Below are 22,665 nucleotides of genomic sequence, written 5' to 3'. Positions count from 1 at the left end.
ACTTGCGAACGAACAACGCTTGCAAATTATTGAATTTTACTATCAAAATGCGTGCTCGGTTAAGAAAGTGCATCGCGCACTTCTTCCAATTTATGATTTTTTTTTGCCCAAAATGGAAGAATTGGACATGCCTGACATGTGGTTTCAACAAGATGGTGCCACATGCCACTCGGCACGCAAAACAATGGCCCAATTGAGAGCCGCCTTCGGTGAAAAGTTTATCTCACGTTTTGGGCCCGTCAATTGGCCGCCTAGATCGTGTGATATAACGCCTTTGGACTATTTCTTGTGGAGCCATGTTAAGGCTCATGTCTACAGGGATAAACCAGCAACGATTGACGCACTGGGAGCCAATATTGAAGCTGATATGTTGGAGAGAGTGTGCCGAAATTGGGCTTTGCGAATAGGCCATCTAAACCGGAGCCGCGGCCAGCATTTGCATGAAATCATCTTCAAACATTAAATTATATTGATCGTTCTATCGATTCCAATAAAGATTTCATCAAATTGTTCAGATTTTTTGTGTTTTTTTTGAAAATCAAATCCTATACCTCTTAAAAAATCACCCGTTATTAATACTTCTATTTATTTTAGTGATTGCTTATAGCTTTTAAGTAAGCTTCTTAATTGGAACAGTTTTATTTAGAAACTAGAACACACAGATGAAATATATTTCTATATACCTCTAAATTACTAATTTCCTCACTTTGGTAATAAGATGAATTAGATAAGCCATTTTATATTCCTAAATATAGATTTGTACCTACTAATAGTGAGCACTAACAATCCCTTAGATTTTAAATAACTAAACAACGCTATTTAGAATTAGATTGTAAAGGAAAGTAGAAATATGTACGTTGTAAGTACAATATGCATATTTTACTAGTATCTTTTGACCAACCGCATAATAGAGGTAACTAAGAATATAGAGGCTAAAACGTAGAAAAACAAAAAAAAACTTATTTTTCGCGAATTTATAATTTTTAATTTGAGAATAAACCTAAACATATCCTATGCAGAACTTTAGCACTGGGCCTTTTATTCGTTTTAAAACTTTTTTCATACAATAATACTACACAATAATAATACTATACCTAAAATTTTTACAATTAAAATTTTCAATACTTTCAATTTTGATACCTAAGATAAATAAGTTCTAGGTACAATTTTCTGAAAAAAAAGTGGACAGTTATTGCAGGCGGTATCCGCCCGCCCGCCGATCCGCCCCCGACACTCACGGGATATATAAGCCGAGGCGAAGGCTTCGGCGGCACAACGCAACACAACCACCGACAACCACGACCTCCCTCAACCCCGGACACTACAAACAGGTTCGTACGAAAAATATTTTATTTTTTTATTTTTGCACAAACAAATAATTTGTATCTTAAAAATACATGAACCTGTCACAGGATCTGTTTTTAAAATTTACAAAATAGAAATCAATTCTATTTAATAGCATTTTATTATATTTTCAGTAATTTTTGGAAAATATTTTCTTACTAAAATAAATATATAAAAGTGTACCTTCAACTTACAACAAAACTATTTAAAAAGTTGAATTATTATTTATCATTGTTTTAAAAATAATACACACTATAACCACGACTTAAATATGAACCAATAAAATAAACTTTTAAGTAAGTAACAGGAAACTACTTAGAACATTGAAAAGTGCTATCAGACCTTCTTTTTATTAACAAAAAAATCAAACATACTTCTACCAATCAGTGCAACGTTTCACAAATATTATTTTCATTCAGTATGTACCTTGTAAATAAACAAGACCGTTACTTCAGGTACAATATACAATTGAATTCAGTATCTTCACATATTGCTAAACATTTCTACATGGGTCATGGTTGTTTCCGATTCAATACGGATCTCATATCCGGACTTTGATAGCTATAGTTTTATTTTATTTTTATTCTTAATGGTCACTACGTCTGTTTTATGTGTTAACTCGTGCTTGCTAACCTTAGTATCAAAAGTACGTAATTAACATATTTTATGGTAAAATAAATATTTATGATAAAAAAATACTAAACCGCATTTATATAATAACTTTTGATTACACATAACTTGATGCAGCACCATGTAGTTTGTCATACGAAACTTGTAAGACATAACATGAACTAAGTGATTTTCATATTTTCCGAGTGTTCAAAAATGTTCACATCATTTTCACAATTGAATCATTTTAGAAAAACATCTGATAAAAGGTAGGTACTTAAAGATGAATTTAAAAATACTTTTCTCATAATAAAATATGTGTTTTGAAAACGCGGAATATCTTCGAGTTGTGCACTTTATAACTGGTTCCATTAAAGATAAAAAGCTGAACAGCTCGTAATTCTACAAGAGAGATGTTATCTTTCGTTTTATCCAACGGACTTCTGTGTTTTCAGTCTTTGAGGACTGTTGAATTGAGAGGAGCATTCATAGATTTTCATGGACCAGGCAACAACAACAGTTATATATATTTTATATTTATTTAAACAGACTACTAGAATAAGTCAGTCAAATCAATGCAAAGGTTTTGCGGTTTTTTTTAGTTTCATTTAGACTTAACTTTTTTGTAATAAATAAGTAAATTAATTAGTAATTAGTAATATGGTCTTAAAAAAACCTCCTGACGATGAGTGCTTTACCTAGCAGTACAGCTAACATTTTTTTTATTCGCTCTTTTATCAGTGAGTAATAGGTATTTTCAGTTTGTCCCAAAATTATTTCTTCAAAATATACCTGACAGACTTATCAATGATCACTCATCATTGTCAATCAACGAATCCTTTGGTTGTCATTCAGTTTTGATTAATTTATATTTCAATTGTTTGTCAACCTAATGAAATTGTATTTATATTTTAGCTTTTGATTTCCTTTTCAATCTGACGGTTCTTATATTTACATGTGATCAACATATTATATTGTTTCATTTCTCTTCATTCATCTTTTTTGGCCGTACTTTGACGTAACTCGTTAAAATTAGAAAGGGTTTCATAAGCCATATTAGTGTCATTGTTTGTCGGCTCTTCAATTTCCTTTTAAAGAATATTAGCAATTGTTCATTTATTTAAACAGCTTATAATGTCCAGTTTTTTTTAAATAAAGTAGAAGAAAAAGAGAAGAAAATAAACCTTGTCCTTTAACAGGACAATTTGGCAAGCTTTAATTTGAATGAGATACTTATCTAAAAATAAACATAAGATGTCACGACGACATCTTTGACTTATAAGATAATGCTATAATTCGTGTATATTCTATATTTAGATTAAAAAAATTGGTTGATCCCAATCGACGGTATGATTGCTTGCACGTGTAACATCTCCCACAACCCAGTTCTAGAAACTCGATCAAAACTCACGCGGAATTCAATGAAAGGCCACATGATTGATTTTACTGCTTTCATTACCTGTTTGTCATAAAATGAAGATAGAGTACCTAACGAGTAATAAAAACTTTGTTTTTAATGTACTCGCATTTTCCGTACATCGCCCATCACTTATTGCTTAAGTTATGATATGTGACATCTTCAAGTGCCCTATACTCGTATTACAGTAACTGAATATTGATCTGAAAAAGGTTTTTATTTATATTCTATAAACGATATTAACATTTAGTGCGTTGATGTCTTTATAATTACGGCGTCTCATAATTCACACGTTCGATATTTGCTGCTAAATCGGGTATAAATGCGATAAGAGTAAAGCTTTCTTAATGCGAAATACTGTACGGGTAGTCTTCTAGCTTCTAGTTATTGCATTTACGGCAATAAGAACATAAAACGTTCTCATAACCATAATTACTATGAATTCTTATTGAATTGTGAAAACATAAAACATTTATACGTCACAAAAATTACAAGCGAAGAATTCAATTCATTTTCGTTTCATATACGCAACGTTATCCTGCTTCAATTAACAAGGTAATTTGAATCAAGCAACCACAACATTAATATTTTACGTAGACGGAAAAATAAGAAAAAAATATAATACTGAATTATAATTTTAAAACAACATGAGAATGTACTGCGTGAGTGTAATCTAATGAAACGTTATACATTCAAGGCGTGACGTTTATTACTGAGACCAGTAAATCATATCGCCATGCAATTTTAAATTACTGCATTTCATGGTAATATGATGTCAGAGAAATGTTTTATTTCACTCCATGAACGCATCCTTGTACTTGTACTATTTAGTAAACACAATATACGGCCGAAAGTTAACATGAATCACTTAGGTATTTGAATGTGTAGGCCGCTGTTTGAAATGTTTTACCGTTTTCCTTAATAGGTAATCCGTATTTCCTCTCTTGTAATTTGCTGCGGTTTCCCACCACGTCATAGGGAGTCGAATAAATCTTTACTAATATTTAAGTAATAACATATTACATACTATGAGTATATAACCAACCGTTCAGAAAGAAAATTTCACAGTTCACCAACACACTTTAAAATATTAGGATAATAATAGGTATGCGTATGTTTCCAATTTCACGTTCCCACATACAATTATTTTATTTCGTATATAATGTAATAAAAATAATGTATTTTTTAAATTGGCGATAATGCGCCAATTTAAAATAACAAGTACAGGGAAGCCAATAATGACGAGGTGTATTTAAGCATGTGATGGATAGAATGTTTTGTTTGATACAGATCAGGCACAATGATGCGAAGTGCCAGCGGAGCGCTGGCCGTGGCCGTCGCAGCCCTGCTGGTCTGCTGCAGCGCTAATCCTCATCAGGTAAGCAAGCCTTCTGATCCTCATATGCTAGACAATCGAATTATCCAACACATAATCGGCCCCAGCAAGAACTTGAATATTTAGGATAAGTTACATAGCATATCGATTGGCATTTGTTGCGAGAAATATTAAATCATGTCTTCATGAATATTAGGTGTGTACTTTATTATAGTATCTTCGGCGTGAGCTTGCTAGAATGTAGCCGTCATACTGAAGTAAGGCAATATAGCAACTAAAACTCCTTTTTGAAATAAACAAGAAATGCAACTTTATCGCAATTGGTGATCGTATCCAAACACCATTCCGTTGATAAAATCTTATAAGGAATGTGAGGTGGACCAATAAATAAATAGGTATACACTTGAAAATTTCTCCATTTCTCTTATACAGCTTTAGACTATGATACTTTTGTGTATTCTGCTGTAGTGGTTAAACTACTTAAAGCTGAGAGTATTATCTGATATCAAAATATTCCTTTCACTTTTAAATAAACTATTCACGAGAGCTTTCTTATGTTTCCCGTGTAATCCCGGCCTTCTGTTTCATACTACCTCTATATTATTAGTTCATAATCTTCCACGTGTAACAGATAGTTTTACGATTTACAAATACGTTGTTGAATGATAACGACTATGTTATAGTTTTCCTTCATAAGCTGACGTAATGATGACACCATAGTCCATCAAAATCAGTGACTTCAATGTGAATTATCGTGTTATTACCAATACCTTCCACTTTATGCCATATCACTGTAAAACCACAAAGTTTTGTCACAAATTTAGATTTTCTTCAAAATTGTAGACCATATCAGAACAACTTGTAATGTATTCGCATAAATTATTTATTATGTGGCGTATCGGAGACTTAATTAAAGTAACTCTGGTACGTGTTAACGCCTTACGTCGGGAAGTTATAAATATTGCATTATCAAATCGTTTCATAAATTAAGAGCTATTTTTGTACTTTTAATAATGCGATGTCTTCTTATACAAAGATGAACTAATGTTAGGCAGAGGAGCGCTACAGTTGAGGCCGTTAATAAGGCCAGTAAAAGCCACTACTTAGAACAGTTAGTCAATCCAGCGACCCGTTAAAATGTCTCCATTTTATAAAAGATTATTCAAAAATCGCTGAATTGTTTAAATTGAACAAATTTCGCTAGAGTTTTTCATTTCGTCGCTTCTCGCAATTCTGAATTCAGGCGTATATCCCATAATTACAGTACTGGCAGAATATTAATTGACAGAACAAAATAATTCTGATTGGTAGGCTCGTAACGAGTAACGAGAAAATATAATAACAAATTAAGCCTCCATTCCGATACTAATCGGTCTGTAGTCGATTGACTTAATTGATACAATTTAAATATATTAGCGTAGGAGTGATTATGATTTATCGATAAAAGGGAAACTGCTTAGAAACTCAGTGGTTAATACTAATTTATGAAGCCATTGTTATTTAAATAAGTACTTAACTACTTGCCGACATTCCCAAAAGCCTATACATAGATTCATTTAGTTACTATAAAAACAGTTACTGCTATAGGATCACATCTAATTAATTTTGTCGTATTAGGCTGAGTACCTGTAAAGATTAAATTAGTTGTGTTTTTGATATATAAATAAATAAATAAATCTATGGGTTTTGAGATTTGTAGTAAAGAGATTGTTTGGAATCCATTTTGTGCGTAGTTGAGCGAAACTTATTCATAAACTGAGAACTACATATAATGTACATAATTTACTGGGGACCGTCAATTCGTAAACAGGTGAACATAATAAACGTCCGTTTGGGATCTTACAACATAACATATGACCCTATGTGTATGTTTATTGCAAACTAAATCCGTGTGTTACCAAAATCCCGTACAATTACATAATGTCAAAATGTTGTTTAGCGGCAAGTTTCCTCAAATGACGTAAATTAGCAAAAGAAGGATCTTTTAGTCAAGTTAATTCTCTGGGACGCTCGATAAACCACAGAATAAACCGCTTGTATAAGGTGTAAATAGCACATCCCAAATAGGCTTATATGCACAATAAACAACATAGGTGTATTTTGTAAAAAAATACCTTTTATAAACTGAACGCTCCAATCCGCAATCCAACTTGAATATGCAATCAATGTGCATGCCTAATATACTAAGTACGTACATTAATTATTTTTCAATACTATTATCCCTATGGTCCTCTTCACCGTAGAAACTTAATAATTATAATTAATGTACTGTTAATTCCATCAGGAGCAGGACGTAAGTGGCAGCGAGTACAACTCCGCGGAACGCTTCGATGCCAGCGGTAAGTCAGTCCCTAGCCACCCGCACTCTAATGCGAATATAACTAACTTCAACAGTTATTCATTATTCAATTTGTAACACAGAATGCTCACACTGTGATACCTTACCTGGCACTTAATAAACCAAACGAAACTAACCGGGACTTGAAAGATATAATCAATATTGGATTAAAACTTAAGTTTCCTATTACTACCGTGAATTTGTGTAATTTAACGGGTTTTTTATATAAAAGTGATCCATATATTGATTATAAAAGGCACATTAGAGTACCTGTACGTATGAACACAGTTTATGTGCACCATTATTGTTATTAGAAAACAACACCATATAAACGTTCAGCACACTTCGTTATTTATGTTTTGTGACGTCCAACGTCTGATTTGATAGCAACGGACTTAACCCTGATCAAATGACGTTTTTCACAAATTCACAACTGCACTCAAAACCTCTGCACAGTTCTAACTTAATAACACTCACAATTCAAATTAAAATATCTACGTCCAAATGCACTTAGTTTGTTAATTAATCGTATTTGTGCACCAAAATCATTCAGGTGACGGAATATTGCACCAATCACTATGTTCGTTTATGCACAAGATTGAATCACGAAGCTTTAGTTCACGGTGCATACATGTTTCTGCACTATAAGTGGTAAGTAAAAATTCACGTTAATGCACATAAATGTTCATGAATGTTCATCTTCGTTATCTACGAACACATTTTGGCGTAAAGCTAAGACTGCTTGAAATTGTTACAGGATATAATCAAAAAGAACTTGAAGACTTCCTACGATACCTCTTACATTACGAAAATAAGTATGAAGACCGCAACTTAAATGGCCTCGGTGGCAATTCACTACTCGGGCGTAACACCAACGGCCTCGGTGGAAGCTCTCTATTGGGCAGGAACCTTGGCAACCTTGGAGGCAGTTCCTTAGCCGGCAGAGAGTTACATTACGGCCAAGGCAGGAACACTCACGGAATCAGGGGCTACACCCTAGTAGGCAGAGCCAATGGGAACTTGAACGGAATCGGAGGTTCCACTCTTGTGGGTAGAGATGCTGAAGTAGAAAAAAGGTTGTACTCCAGATATGTTGACTCCCTTGGTGGCGGCAACTTTGTAAAGAAGAACCTTGACCAGCTCGGTGGTCCCAACCTTGTGAAGAGGAACCTGGATTCTTTGGGCGGAGGCAACTTAGTTCGTTCCCTCGACTCCATCGGGGGTCCCAATCTTGTGAAGAGGAACCTGGATTCTTTGGGCGGAGGCAACTTAGTTCGTTCCCTCGACTCCATCGGGGGTCCCAATCTTGTGAAGAGGAACCTGGATTCTTTGGGCGGAGGCAACTTAGTTCGTTCCCTCGACTCCATCGGGGGTCCCAATCTTGTGAAGAGGAACCTGGATTCTTTGGGCGGAGGCAACTTAGTTCGTTCCCTCGACTCCATCGGGGGTCCCAATCTTGTGAAGAGGAACCTGGATTCTTTGGGCGGAGGCAACTTAGTTCGTTCCCTCGACTCCATCGGGGGTCCCAATCTTGTGAAGAGGAACCTGGATTCTTTGGGCGGAGGCAACTTAGTTCGTTCCCTCGACTCCATCGGCGGTCCCAACCTTGTGAAGAGGAACCTGGATCCTTTGGGCGGAGGCAACTTAGTTCGTTCCCTCGACTCCATCGGCGGTCCCAACCTTGTGATGAGGAACCTGGATTCTTTGGGCGGAGGCAACTTAGTTCGTTCCCTCGACTCAATTGGTGGTCCCAACCTTGTGATGAGGAACCTGGATTCTTTGGGTGGAGGCAACTTAGTTCGTTCCCTCGACTCCATCGGCGGTCCCAACCTTGTGATGAGGAACCTGGATTCTTTGGGCGGAGGCAACTTAGTTCGTGAACTATATCTATAGGAGGCTCCAACTTTGTCTAAATAACCGTTCATCACTATCATAGTTATACTACCCTTGGAAATATTTTCTTATACAACGTATAAAATGTGATATTAAAAAGAAAAAAATATTTGAATTTTGTCATTGTTTATCATTTGGTGTTGATGTTTTTAATATAAATACTTCGCAACCTCGGACATTGTTTTCTTATTTATCTAACATTTAACAACTTATACCAAAAACTAACAAACCATTTTGAATTTTAATTCCTAATCGGTGACTATAATTCAACAAAAGTCTTCAAGCAGGTAAGACTGTCTACTAATAAATTGTCTGTAGTATTCGTGAAGACTAGAGTCTTCTTTGTCTTACTGTTGGATTGCATGCACATAGGCCACAAGACTGCTGCTGTGGACGCTAGCGACGGCGGTGCCTTAGTCCGGAAAGTTCGAGAGATCCGTCACTCTGGGTACGTGCCCTACCTTATCTCCAGACGATTTGCTAGGTAAGTATAACGGCTAAACAAACACACCGCGTACTCTAGTCCAATATTACGTAAAAACATTTAATTACCAAACCACACAAAACAAACCAAATTCGAAGAAATTTCAGTTTCATATTGTAAGATATTCTTTACCAAAACCTAATTTTAATGAGATTGTTAGAATAGTTCATTGGGTAAACACCCACTGGTGGGCCTTTTACTAAAAATACGTTTGTTATTTCAACTTAATTATCTTTTCGTTTTCCCTGAACCTACCTATATCATTTGTCAATGTAAACACATAAGAGATGCGTATTCAGGTCGCATATAAAATGTTATCTGATTCAATACCCAATTACGTGATTGAAGTGATTATGCCTCAGCGCTACCCTTGGACTGAGTTTCGCTAAGCATGGGACATCCCGCGGCGATGCATAGAATAGGTACAAACATATTGCACAGTAAACAAGAACGTTTAATAAACGAACATTAGATATCTACAAAATAGATTATATGGAACATTCTTGAACATATTCAATTACCTGATGTTTCCTTTTTGAGAAAACTATTACTGAAACTTCTGGTCCTGTAACCTATTCTAACTATTTAGGAATATCATTCAAGCAGATTGTACCTATTTTTTACTTGGTTGTTTTATCCTTTCTACTTCTCTTCTCCTTACTTCTCTTAAGCGCAGTTTCAAATTGGAGCAAACAGTACTTACTAAAATGTTGCATGAATCTAATATGAATGTTTGGCCGCAGTCCGTACGGCGGATATTACGGAGATGGCTTCCCTAAGCGCAATTTCGATGAGATCGACCGGTAAGGCTCTTTTTTCTATTTCGCTTCAACTTCCCTTCTATTTTGCTGTAACCTATTACACTTTATTTCAACTACAGCTACTACGAACGTATAGCTATTAGAGCGAGTTTAATGAACCGGATTGCAAACGAAAGGCCTGCTTGGATTAACGTTGAAGATCACGAGTACATACAAAACTTATCCTGACGTTATTCTAATTAACTTTAGAGTTACTTAGCGGGCTTAGCCTGTCACTTTCTTGCGTAAATCCAAATTGTTCCTTCGTTTTCTGTATTAAGTGTAAAATTAGGCGATACAAAACAAAAGGTATATAGGTACATAATATAATGATGTGGCCTAATATCAACACCATAAAATATTGAGCTATAGACTTATTAAATTATTTGGTTTCATGCGAAAAGAATTTAATATTTCGATATAATGATGTGTACGTTCAATTGACCGATACGGGTAGATTGCTTTGACACTTTATTTCGCAACACTTTAATAGCAAGTTCAGTTCATTATTTTAATAAAATTTCAAATATTGAAACCCCAGGCTATTATGCAGTAATTAGTTGCTTTATTATAGGTTATCGTTTCTCGGTACCGCATGCTTGCACGCATTCTTAGTTTATACTTAGTAGTCACGATGGAAAATAAAACGAATGTCCAGTCTACTCAAGTTAATATTTTAGACAACAAGATGAATAATAATCCACACGAGTGGATTTGAAATTATAACTACGATACAGTCAATCTATTTATACCCAAAAACAGGACTTATCGTTAAACGCAATCTGAGTCATAGCGACGTAAGTATTTCCATTTCCAAATATTTATTTTCCATTTACAAAGAAGCCATAAACAATTTTAACATGACCTGTGAAACTGATCCCACCCAAAACAAAAATGTGAAAGGCTGCCAAGTTCGATAATATGGAAATCCTTCGCCTGTAAAAGAAGTGAGATCTGAATAAGTACCAAGTTCCATACACATACCTCAGTTAAAAATAGTTACTTTTTATGATGTTACTTGGCAAGTTTTCACACACCTTGTTATTATAAACCTACTAAACGCAATGAATCAAGTATTTAATTTTCTATTAAAACTTGCCAAGTAACATTATAAAAAGTAACTATTTTTAACTGAGGTATGTGTATGGAACTTGGTACTTATTCAGATCTCACTTCTTTTACAGGCGAAGGATTTCCATATTATCGAACTTGGCAGCCTTTCACATTTTTGTTTTGGGTGGGATTTCATTTATTTTTGTAAGGTTGTTTTTTTATTTTTTTATTATGATTAAGTTAGTTAAGGAAATGTCTCATTTATTCTGTCTTTCAGATTTTTGAATATGCACTATGCTTCTTACAAAGAAATGAACTAGATTAACTAAATGGACTAGATTTACCAACTGACTGACATGACATGTTATCATATATTATGTTCGTGGATCAAAGTTACACATTCGTTATTTTCGAAAGTGACTCACACTTGGCCGTTTTCAGATTTTTACTTTGACTAAATACAAACCTTTGTAACGAATTTCAGATCGGTACGACCATTCGAAGATATATTATATAAATATAGATAAATTTAGTTCGTTTTAGTTCCTTAGGGGTATAAACTTACACGGAGTATTTTACACCTTCATTATTTTGAAACCGACTCACACTTGGCCATTTTCAGATTTTTCTCTTTACTTTGACATAAAGACCTACCTCCATGCCAAATTTCAAGTCAATACGACCATTGGAAGTGGTCTAGGTTTTTGATGAGTGAGTCAGTCAGTCAGTGAGTGTATAGTAAAAATAGCGATTTTCTGACGTCAATATCTCAAGACCTACAATAGGTATTGTACGGTGCAACCGCACATTCCGCACATCAGCATTTTACGCCACTTACATTTTAATTCATAATATATGTTCAGTTCGCGTTGAGCTACCAAGTTGGTCAAGCGTTCTCGTTACAGCCAACAAGGGCTGCGTCACTCATTTCATTCACTCATAGTCCATTAAGCTCATCTTTACCTTTAGTACGTTTCGGTTAATACAGTAGTGTTCAGTACTTAACAATCTTTTATTCCTTTCCACCATCATCTAAAGTATTGTAGGGTCCAGCAAGGGATCATACATATTTATGGTCCTTCGGTTGTGAACATTGCACGCTGCATAGTCCATATCGCGCGCGTGGACAGTGCAGCGGTTAGCTAACCAGTGACTCAAAACTTGTGTGAATTGTGTTGAGTGACTACAAAACTTTGGGACTAACAAGTGACCCAGGGTCATCAAGGACCCGCGAACTATAAGGAGTTCAGTGCAACAGACTCGAGACTAACAGGTGTCTCAAGAAGCGCTTCATCATCAAAATCTGAGGCTAACAGGTGTCTCAGCGGATCACCAAGGATTCGTAAGCAGTTATCAAAACAGTCAAGTAAGATCTTTCCATTTATTTCTTACTATAATTAAATCCTCGTCATGGAGGCCTTACATGCAAATCAGGACGAACTTTACACAGCCATCCTAAAGTTGGCTACAAATATCAAAAAAGACTCAGCGGATCGTAAGACTGCTGACTATTTCAAGCGACGTTTAGATACTTTAAATCAATATTGGTCTGATTACCAGTACCATCACGAACGTCTTCTCATGGAAGAAAGTAAGACTCATCCCTATTTCATTGGCCGTAAATACGAAAAAACAAAAGAGCTATATATCTCGACTAAGGAACTTATCAATCAACAATATCAAGTTTTGTTGATGAAGATGAAAGAAACTCAACAAGGAGATTCTACACAGGAAGAACAGGGTCCTGCATGGTCTGAGCAAGAAGATCCGGTGGGACAACAATCGCCGCCTGTCGAGACATGCTCCAGAGGTTCATCTAGCAAGCTTGATGAACTATTGAAGAAACAAGCAAGCAACTTCAGGGCGCTGCAGCACTGTGGCAGGGATAAATTTGGATTTTATGTCCGAAAAGTGGGAGTTGAAAGATGCCTTGCGTATTCTACAGTCTCGATGGTCTATTATAGATTCCTTACATTGGGAACTAGACAGCGAATTAGAGGGTACGAATCAAGAATATGAGGTGTCTTATACGAAGCAAGAAACTATTTACAATGAATTAAAAAATGCAATTAATAGAAAACTAGGGTCAGTAGTTCACAAAGAGAATTGGACGCCAAAAATCGACATCCCGTTCTTCAGTGGCAATTATCAAAATTGGGTGTCTTTCAAGGACTTGTTTACTGAAGCTATCCACAGTAACATCTCCTTATCAAACGCCCACAAGATGCAGTTTCTTAAAAGCAAGGTGCGAGGAGAAGCTGAACGTTTGATACAGCATTTACAAATCAGTTCTGACAATTACAATGTCTGCTGGGAGATATTGAACAATAGGTACAACAACAAATGGTTGATTTTACATCTCATCTAGATCTCGTACTGAATCTTCCAGTAGTTCAACAAGCAAATGTTTTTCAGATCAAGAAAATTCACGATACCACTCTAGAGTGTTTAAACTCAATAAGGAACCTAGGCGTTAACATAGACAGCTGGGATCCATTCATCGTGCGTATTTTATTGCTGAAATTGGATGCGGACACGCATGATCATTATTTGGAATCTCTGAAGAAACCCAGAGATCTACCAAAATTGACGGAGTTTCTAAGCTTCTTAGAGAGCAGATTCACCGCATTGGAATCTTCACGCAAGAAAAACGAAAATTCCAAACCATCAACAAGCAAGCAAAATAAAACATCGTCATCATTCTTCAAGAATAAATATTCAGCAAGTAAGACTTCGGTAAATAATATCGAATTAACATGTCCATTATGCAAAGAGTCACATGGAATATACTATTGTAATAAGTTTTAACTATGACGCCAAGTTCGAAGCGACAAGCTATAACACGATTACGTCTGTGCAAAATTGTCTTTATTCGCATGGGGATAAGGAATGTACGTCCGAAAACGGTGCCGCGAATGTAGCGGTAGACATAATACACTTTACATGAAGCGTTCAACAATAAGTCTTCATGTAACACAATTACTGAGAATAAAACACCAGTGGTCCTTGCAACGCAAAATCAAGAATCTCAAGAAAATCACGTTGCGCAACAAGGCAATAACATGATCGAAACATTATTAGCAACCGCAATGATCAAAGTTCAAGCAAGTGACGGATCATACCACAAAATGCGTGCGCTAATAGATCAAGGCTCTCAAGCCTCTCTTATCACAGCGAGAGCGACACAACAGCTAGCTTTATCAAGAAAGTATTGCAAGGCCGTCATCTGCGGGATAGGAGAAAAGGAGAGCAGTAGCAAGGGCGTTACGAACATAACATGTTGTTCGCATTTCAATGACTTTACATTTAAAACAGATGTAGTAATCATGGACACGCTGATTAATCAGTTACCAAGATGTACATTTACCAAGCCAACATGGGCACATCTAGCTGGCGTGCAACTAGCCGATCCAGAATACAATGTCAGCCGTCCTATCGACATCTTATTGGGAGCCGATGTGTATTCCCATATCATTTTAGAGGGCATTATCAGGGTGGATCTATCATTACCGGTCGCGCAACAGACACGACTGGGATGGATCTTATGCGGAAACTTAAACACTTTTCATTGTAGCGTAGTCCTGAATCAAGTGGACGAAGTACAAAGATTTTGGGAGATTGAAGACATCTCGGAATCATCCAATTTATCTGCAGAAGATCTACAATGCATTGAGTATTACAAGAAAACCACAAGAAGGCATGATAATGGCATGTATGAAGTAAGATTGCCTTTTCAAGAAAACTTTGAGGTACAGTTGGGATTGTCTAAAAATAAAGCAATGGCGCAATTTCAACAGTTGGAAAGGAAATTTCACAATAATGAAGAATTAGCAAAACAATATAAATTATTTATTCAAGAATATAAAACGTTAGGACATATGATACCGGCGTCCGGTAACATGCAACCGGATTATTATTTACCGCACCATTGTGTATTGCGAAACGATTCCACTACGACAGCACTTCGCGTAGTTTTCAACGCTTCATCAAAACAACAACAGGAACTAGCTTAAATGACGTCATGTTAAAAGGCCCAAATCTACAGCAAGATCTCCAATCTTTACTATTAAGGTGGAGACAATATCGCGTTGCTTTTACGGCAGATATCGAAAAATGTTCCGTTTTATTTGGCTGAATGAACAGGATCAAAATTCCAAAAATCATATGGAGGGATACTACTGACATGCGTCATCAGGTATACCAACTATGCACGGTTACATACGGCACCAAGGCCGCACCATTTTAGCTATGATGACTTTAAAACAACTGGCTGAAGATGAGAGACAAAATTTCGACAGTGTTGCAATCAAGGCCTTGGAGCAGTCATTCTACATGGATGACGTCCTTCATGGGTCGCATTCTGTCGAGTTAGCAGTAAAACTAAAGCAAGATTTAATCACATTGCTAAAATCAGGGGGGTTTAATTTAAGAAAGTGGTCGTCCAACGTATCAGTCTTACAAGACGATGCAATCAGTGCGAACAGAGAGCAAGAAAATTTCGATTTTAAGGAAATGGAGACATCAAAACATTGGGATTACGTTGGAATTCAAAACAAGACTTATTTACATTTCAATCAAAAATGGAACCATCAAACAAAACACCAACTAAAAGATCCATGTTATCAGACATATCAAAGTTGTTTGACCCTCTTGGTTGGCTGTCACCGTTATCAACAAAGCTAAAACTACTATTTCAGCAAGTTTGGATGTCAAGTAGTCAATGGGATGACAAGTTACCCGATCAAATTAGCAAAGAATGGCTAAACATTAAAGATGACATGCACAAAATCAATCAATTCAAGTTGGAGCGTTGGCTGGGTACAGGAGAAAACAACACGCTAGAATTACATGGATTCTGCGATTCGTCTAATAAAGCCTACGCATGCGTTGTTTATTGCAAGACTGAAAACAACGGAGTAACAAAGATTTCTTTGGTGGCAGGAAAAGCAAGATTAGCTCCAGTAAACAAATCAATATCATTACCAAAATTAGAGTTGAGTGGTGCTTTATTATTGTCAAAATTGTTGGCTAAAATTAAACAATGCTTTATCAGTCATAATATCAAGATATATACTTGGACAGACTCAATGGTAGTCCTAGCCTGGTTACAAAAAGAGCCAGGACGTTGGAAGCCTTTTGTCGCCAACAGGGTGCGACAAATATCAAGCATAATACCGATAGATTGCTGGCGTTACGTCAAGTCAGCAGAAAATCCAGCGGACTGTGCAAGCCGCGGATTGAGTATCGATCAATTGGAAAATCATTCGCTGTGGTGGGAAGGACCGTCGTGGCTCCGAAAATACGACCCTGACCATGAAACTGAGCAAGCAGTGTTTACCACAGACGAAGAAGCACGAAAAGCCAAGAAACTTATTAATCACATATCGCAGCAAGAAAGCGATAATATTTTGGATGAATTATTAGTAAGATATAGTACACTCGCTAAACTAACAAGAGTTTTAGCATGGATATTAAGATTTATCAAGCAAGCGAGATACAAGAAAAATCGCATGCAAACTTATTTAACATTACATGAATTAAAAAATGCTAAGCATAAAATAATATTACATGTACAGCAGAGAGAATTTGCTCAGGAAGTACATTATTTAAAAGAAAATAAGCCGCTATCAGCAAAAAACAAGTTATTGCAATTAAATCCATTCCTTGACAACGAGGGACTTCTCAGAGTCAAAGGAAGACTAAGCAAGGCCAATATCAATCCAGACATGATGCATCCGATTATCATAGCTCACGAAGGACATTTAACAAACTTAATTATAGATCAAGCACATGAACTTACCTTCCATGGAGGAGCACGGGTGACATCAGCATTCATTCGCAAGAATTATTGGATCATAGGCGGTAATCGAGCCGTCAAAAAACGTATACGTACCTGCGTTACCTGTCGTAAACACAATCCAAGCAAGATGACACAGTTGATGGGTGATTTACCTACGCAGAGATGTAACATTGCAAAGCCTTTTGAACATACAGGCGTCGATTTTACCGGACACGTGCTCATAAAGGCCAACAAGGGCCGAGGAATTAAGACTACAAAGGGCTACGTAGTGGTATTTGTCTGTATGGCAACCAAGCTTGTTCATCTAGATTTAGTCTCGGACCTCACATCATCAGCATTCCTAGCTGCATTGCGACGAATGGCTGGAAGAAAAGGCTCGCCGAAACACTTGTATAGCGACAATGGTACAAACTTTGTTGGTGCTAACAAAATTTTACAGGAAGAATTGGAACAAATACAAAAAACATTTGATCAAGATTTCATCAAAGAAATTACTAGCCTGGAGATTGAATGGCATTTTAACGCACCCTCATGGCCCACAGCAGGAGGGCTGTGGGAGGCTGCAGTTAAAAGTTTAAAATATCATTTAAGAAGAGTCGTTGGAGAGCAAAGCTCACTTTTGAAGAGTTCAGCACAGTTCTGGCCCAGTTAGAAGCAGTACTTAACTCAAGGCCATTGTGTCCTCTTACTGAAGACCCCAACGATCTAGATTTCCTCTCTCCGTCAAGCTTTATCAATCTAAATCAAGATATGACTATATTAGAAACAGAAACTGATATGCGGACAAGATGGCATTTAACTCAAAAAATAGTACAAGATATTTGGAAACGTTGGCATGCAGAATATCTCACACAGCTGTCAGCAAGAAGCAAGTGGAGACATTCTCAACCAGACATTCAACTAAATGACATCGTCACAATTAACGATGCAAACTTACCTCCTGGGAAATGGGCAGTTGGTCGAGTCGTCCAGCTGCATCCCGGGGCCGATGGCCACATCAGGGTGGTCACATTGAAAACAAAGAATGGGCTGATCAAGAGGCCTATTATCAAACTGTCTATTCTCCCTGTGAACGATAGAATCAACAAACAAGAGTTGCGTTCCAAGGAAGTAAAGGATGGCAAGCCATATCAAATCAAAAGAGTAAACTACAGCTTTTTCGCTGGTAATGTTACTCTTGTCTTTCATGAGCATTTTGACCACAGCATACGGTTCATACAATGTAACACAATTAAAAGACAATCAAGGTTTTTATTTGGACAAAATTGCAAACATGCAACTAATCAGAGATGAATGGAAGATAGTCACATACTATGACATGAATTCACTTTGGCAAGGTACCGAAGCATGCAGTAAATACCTCGGCTACTTAGAACAGCTATGCAATAAGTTTAAAGAAACATCACATTGTGACGTAATTCAAGTTCAACTAAAGCATGAATTCTCAGAACTCGAGTACTATAACCACCTGCTGCTGAGTCAGCATACCGGCACGCGCCGCGCACGAGACCTGCGCCGCCGCAAGCGAGGCCTTATCAACGGTGTAGGGTATCTTGCAAACAATTTATTCGGTGTACTTGATGAGAGATTCGCAGAACAATATAAACAAGATATTCAATCCATACGTGACAATGAAGATCATTTAATCTCGCTGTTGAAACAACAAACAACGGTAATTGAAGCAGAATACAACATTTTGAAAAGAAACGGGCAAGCAATTAATAAGCAACACAAGATGCTTAATACATTATCAATCAAGCTAGATAGAATAGAAAACGTTTTATTGAACGAATCAGAGAGAAATCGAATCATGAACGATTTCAGTACGGGAGCAATCGCTACAAGCAATGTTCTCAGACAGCTAAAACAATCCAAACAAGTTTATTAGATACCGTAACAGATGTTTACCACGGAAGACTCAATATTCATTTATTGTCACCAGAACAACTGAAGAACACGCTGAATACAATATCGAGTCATCTTTCAAAAGATCTTACGTTACCGATCAATAACTTACAAATCAACTTTAAAACATTTATCATTTATTGACAGTCAAAGCAAGAATGACTGAAGAGTTTTAATCTTCGAATTGAAAGTACCTCTGGTGTCTAGAGATACATTTTCCATCATGAAAATTATCCCAATACCTCAATCTGTAGGTAATTCAAGGATGGCTACATTAACTCCGATTGCTGAACATGTTGCAATCAATTTAAAGAAGGACTCGTATTTACCAATGTCCATATCCGACGTTCAGGTATGTCTAAGTGACAATGTGGACAATTATCTATGTCATATAGAGAAGCCAATTTATCATCTCAAGAATAATGAAAAATTTTGTGAACTAGAACCAGACTCAAGCAAATGCAAGATCAGCATTACGACTTGTTCGAACCAATGGACAGCTCTTAGCAAAATAAACAATTACGCATTTTTCTGCTGTAGTCAGTGTGAAATAAGAGTTCTATGCGGCGATAATGTGTCGCCGGGGCAGATAATAAAAGCAGGCATATTGGGAGTCGAACACGACTGTCTAATTAAAACTGAAAGTTTTACCGTTTACTCACGCAATGAAGCTTTTAGCACTTTAAACATAAAACCATCGTTAAAGCTACCTGAGATAGAACCAATTAATCATATCATAAACGCAGGCATCTCGACACCACTGATACAAAACAATACACTACTCTCGAGTAACGAGGAGTTCGACGAAATCAAGAAACAACTCCGCATACTTAAAGCAAGTGAAAAGTTACCAAATCAACTTTCCTATCACGATATCCATCACTACACAGCATTTTATGTGATGATCGGAGTTGTGTTGGTGGTTGGAGCAGGCTTCATGGTACGGCGTCGGCTGCACAACAGGCGGACCGCTTCTCTCGAGGTGGCAAGGGCCGCATTGGCAAGTCTACAGGCAACGCAACACGTGACCCCGGCACGGGCAGAGGCTGGGGCCTCTCTGTCATCATCCACTGTGGAATATAGTGCTAGTGCGCGTAATCAGTGTGAAATTCCGTGTGTGTCAGATTACAGAGAAATTCCAAAGGTGCATAAGTTAGACAAGTGTACAGTGCCTATATCACGTAAAACGGAGTTCAAGTAGAGACTCTAAGCATTAAATAAGGACCAATTGGAATCACCTTGTTAATCATCAAGTATAAGGACCAATTGGCATCACCTTGTTACTCATCTTATCATGTTCATCTCATACTCATCTTCCCGCTCGGGAGCATGTACGGTGCAACCGCACATTCCGCACATCAGCATTTTACGCCACTTACATTTTAATTCATAATATATGTTCAGTTCGCGTTGAGCTACCAAGTTGGTCAAGCGTTCTCGTTACAGCCAACAAGGGCTGCGTCACTCATTTCATTCACTCATAGTCCATTAAGCTCATCTTTACCTTTAGTACGTTTCGGTTAATACAGTAGTGTTCAGTACTTAACAATCTTTTATTCCTTTCCACCATCATCTAAAGTATTGTAGGGTCCAGCAAGGGATCATACAGGTATATTAATGAAATTTTGTATTTTAGATAAGTGAGGGGGTCTCAACAGATACTAGAAATTTGATATGCGTAAATAAAATAGATTTTGAGTTATAGGGGGGTCGAATTTGGCCCGAAATGGTTCGTGTAATATAACCCACGGCCGGTGAGTCGCTATTTTGCTCGAACTTGGCGGACACACTGCCGTGTGTCTAGATAAACAGGCAATTACTTATTATGTAGTGTACACAAGGGATTTCCTTCACAAAATGCGGTAAATGTAAACAGCATTAATGATATGAAATTGCTCGGTCCATTCACTGTTTCGTAAAATAAATTGCCCCTATTGTCTTAAATAGCATAGCGTAGCAATTGTTTCCAAAATTGGAATCAAGATAGGGTTTTGAGGTCTCTTGTTCACAAATCTACGGTAATTTCACCGTGTCAGTATTGTATGGGTCACTATGAAAGCTTGTGGACATATTTATACGGCACCGCTGTCACGGTGCCGCCATAAATGTACGGGTACGGGGCGAATTTTGTTACGTAGATAACTCTGAACTTAAGCATAGTTAACACAAAGCCCACAGTGGCTGCCAATAAGACAGCCAACCATCTCTGGCTTGGTATTTGCCTCAGTTTTTCAAGCGCTGGCGGAAATAGAGCGCCTGTTTATTTTCTAGACAGTGACCTCCGCAGGAGCATTACTGTCTTCGTGTAATCTCTGCATGAGTCTCACCTCGCTGTTGTCTCGACCAGTAGATTTGCCGTGTACCTACATTCCTACATGCTTACAAGAAACCTAATGTTAGTTCATCATTCCAATCCATCTTCAAAATTGGAATGATGAACTAATCGAATCCAGGTGTAGTTTAAAATTAATATTGCTTGGTGTTACCTAGGTCTGGACTGAATACGTTCGTGCAGAAACGCAACTTCGACGAGATCGACCTGTCACAAATGCCGCTCTTGCAGTCCAAGCGCTTCTCTTACTCGTATGGAATTAACTTAAATATTTATACATTAACTTGTGTAAGCTTTATCACTATAAAGATAGTAACTTTTGAACACAAGAGAATCTCTATGAGATTACTAAGTAACATCAATTGTTGATAATATTTATTGCTGGAGAATAGATGTGCTAATTTATTTTCAATTAAAATAATTTGTTTTTATATTCCTCAGGTCTGGGCTGGAGCCGTTACAAAAGCGCAACTTCGACGAGATTGACCTGTCACAAATGCCGTATCTTTCCGCCAAGCGCTACTCTTACCCGTACGGAAACACATTACATATTCATTTAACATAACTAACTTTAACTGTGCACCTGTGTAAGCAGGGTTCAAAGACCGTTTTTGCTCACTGTCAAAACCCACTATCAGTCTAAGTAGCGTCCTAAAACAATAGGCTTGAGTTAACTATACTACTTTATATGATTTACATAATATGTAACTGGCAATATGTAAATAAATAAATACAGTTCAGTAGTAAAGAATAAACACGATTTATTTATTAAATACTGCAAATAATCCGCTTTTATGTTACCCAGGTCTGGACTGAACACCTTGGTGCAAAAGCGCAACAACTTCGACGAGATCGATGCATCAGAGATGCCGCCCTTCAAGTCAAGGTAAACTTAAACTGGTGGTTTCGATTACCAGTCAGGTAAGCACCAATGTTACTTCTAAAGTACCTAGTGTGTAAATTATTGTCTAAAGTGAGTGAATTTTGGATACCAAGGACTGAATAATGGTGAAGAAAAACATCTTGAGGAAACCATAAACCTGGACTGGACTGGAGCCAGCGTGGTGATTATTGTCATTCCTTCTCTGTATGAGAAGAGGCCTGTGACCTGCAGCGAGTTCCATTAGATTGATGATTATGTTGCCCAGGTCTGCACTTCACGTGTGGCTGCAAAAGCGCAACTTTGACGAGATCGACGCTTCACAGTTACCACCTTTCAAGTCAAGGTAAACTTAAATACAGTGTTTTGAAGACGTAGAAATATATTCCCTATGTGATCGATGAAAAACGAATTATGAAAAATTGGTATAGGCACATTGCCTCCACGAGCTCGAAACTGTCCGTAATATTGCAT

At 37.1% G+C, this 22,665-nt stretch overlaps 1 protein-coding gene and 1 long non-coding RNA gene across 2 annotated transcripts in view; both read left to right on the top strand.

Moving 5' to 3' along the window:
- Positions 1–1,197: 1,197 nt before the first annotated feature.
- LOC110374717 (uncharacterized) overlaps positions 1,198–22,665 on the top strand; it is a 31,919-nt gene continuing 10,451 nt past the window's right edge. Inside the window, exons 1-10 of the mRNA XM_064035815.1 lie at positions 1,198–1,331; positions 4,661–4,748; positions 6,991–7,045; positions 7,802–8,935; positions 9,256–9,421; positions 10,165–10,224; positions 21,470–21,562; positions 21,753–21,842; positions 22,117–22,197; positions 22,460–22,537. Coding sequence (XP_063891885.1) covers positions 4,671–4,748; positions 6,991–7,045; positions 7,802–8,935; positions 9,256–9,421; positions 10,165–10,224; positions 21,470–21,562; positions 21,753–21,842; positions 22,117–22,197; positions 22,460–22,537 — 1,835 coding nt within the window. The 5' untranslated portion in view covers positions 1,198–1,331; positions 4,661–4,670. The remainder of the gene's footprint in view (positions 1,332–4,660; positions 4,749–6,990; positions 7,046–7,801; positions 8,936–9,255; positions 9,422–10,164; positions 10,225–21,469; positions 21,563–21,752; positions 21,843–22,116; positions 22,198–22,459; positions 22,538–22,665) is intronic.
- LOC135117249 (uncharacterized) lies at positions 13,153–13,789 on the top strand. Its single transcript, XR_010276736.1, has 2 exons — positions 13,153–13,605; positions 13,690–13,789. It is a non-coding gene; the product is annotated as an uncharacterized LOC135117249 (long non-coding RNA).

This window comes from Helicoverpa armigera, chromosome 8, assembly GCF_030705265.1.
Source record: "Helicoverpa armigera isolate CAAS_96S chromosome 8, ASM3070526v1, whole genome shotgun sequence".
Classification (NCBI taxonomy): domain Eukaryota; kingdom Metazoa; phylum Arthropoda; class Insecta; order Lepidoptera; family Noctuidae; genus Helicoverpa; species Helicoverpa armigera.
The sequence above is the reverse complement of the archived record's forward strand: the minus strand, read 5'-3'. Positions and strand labels throughout refer to the sequence as shown.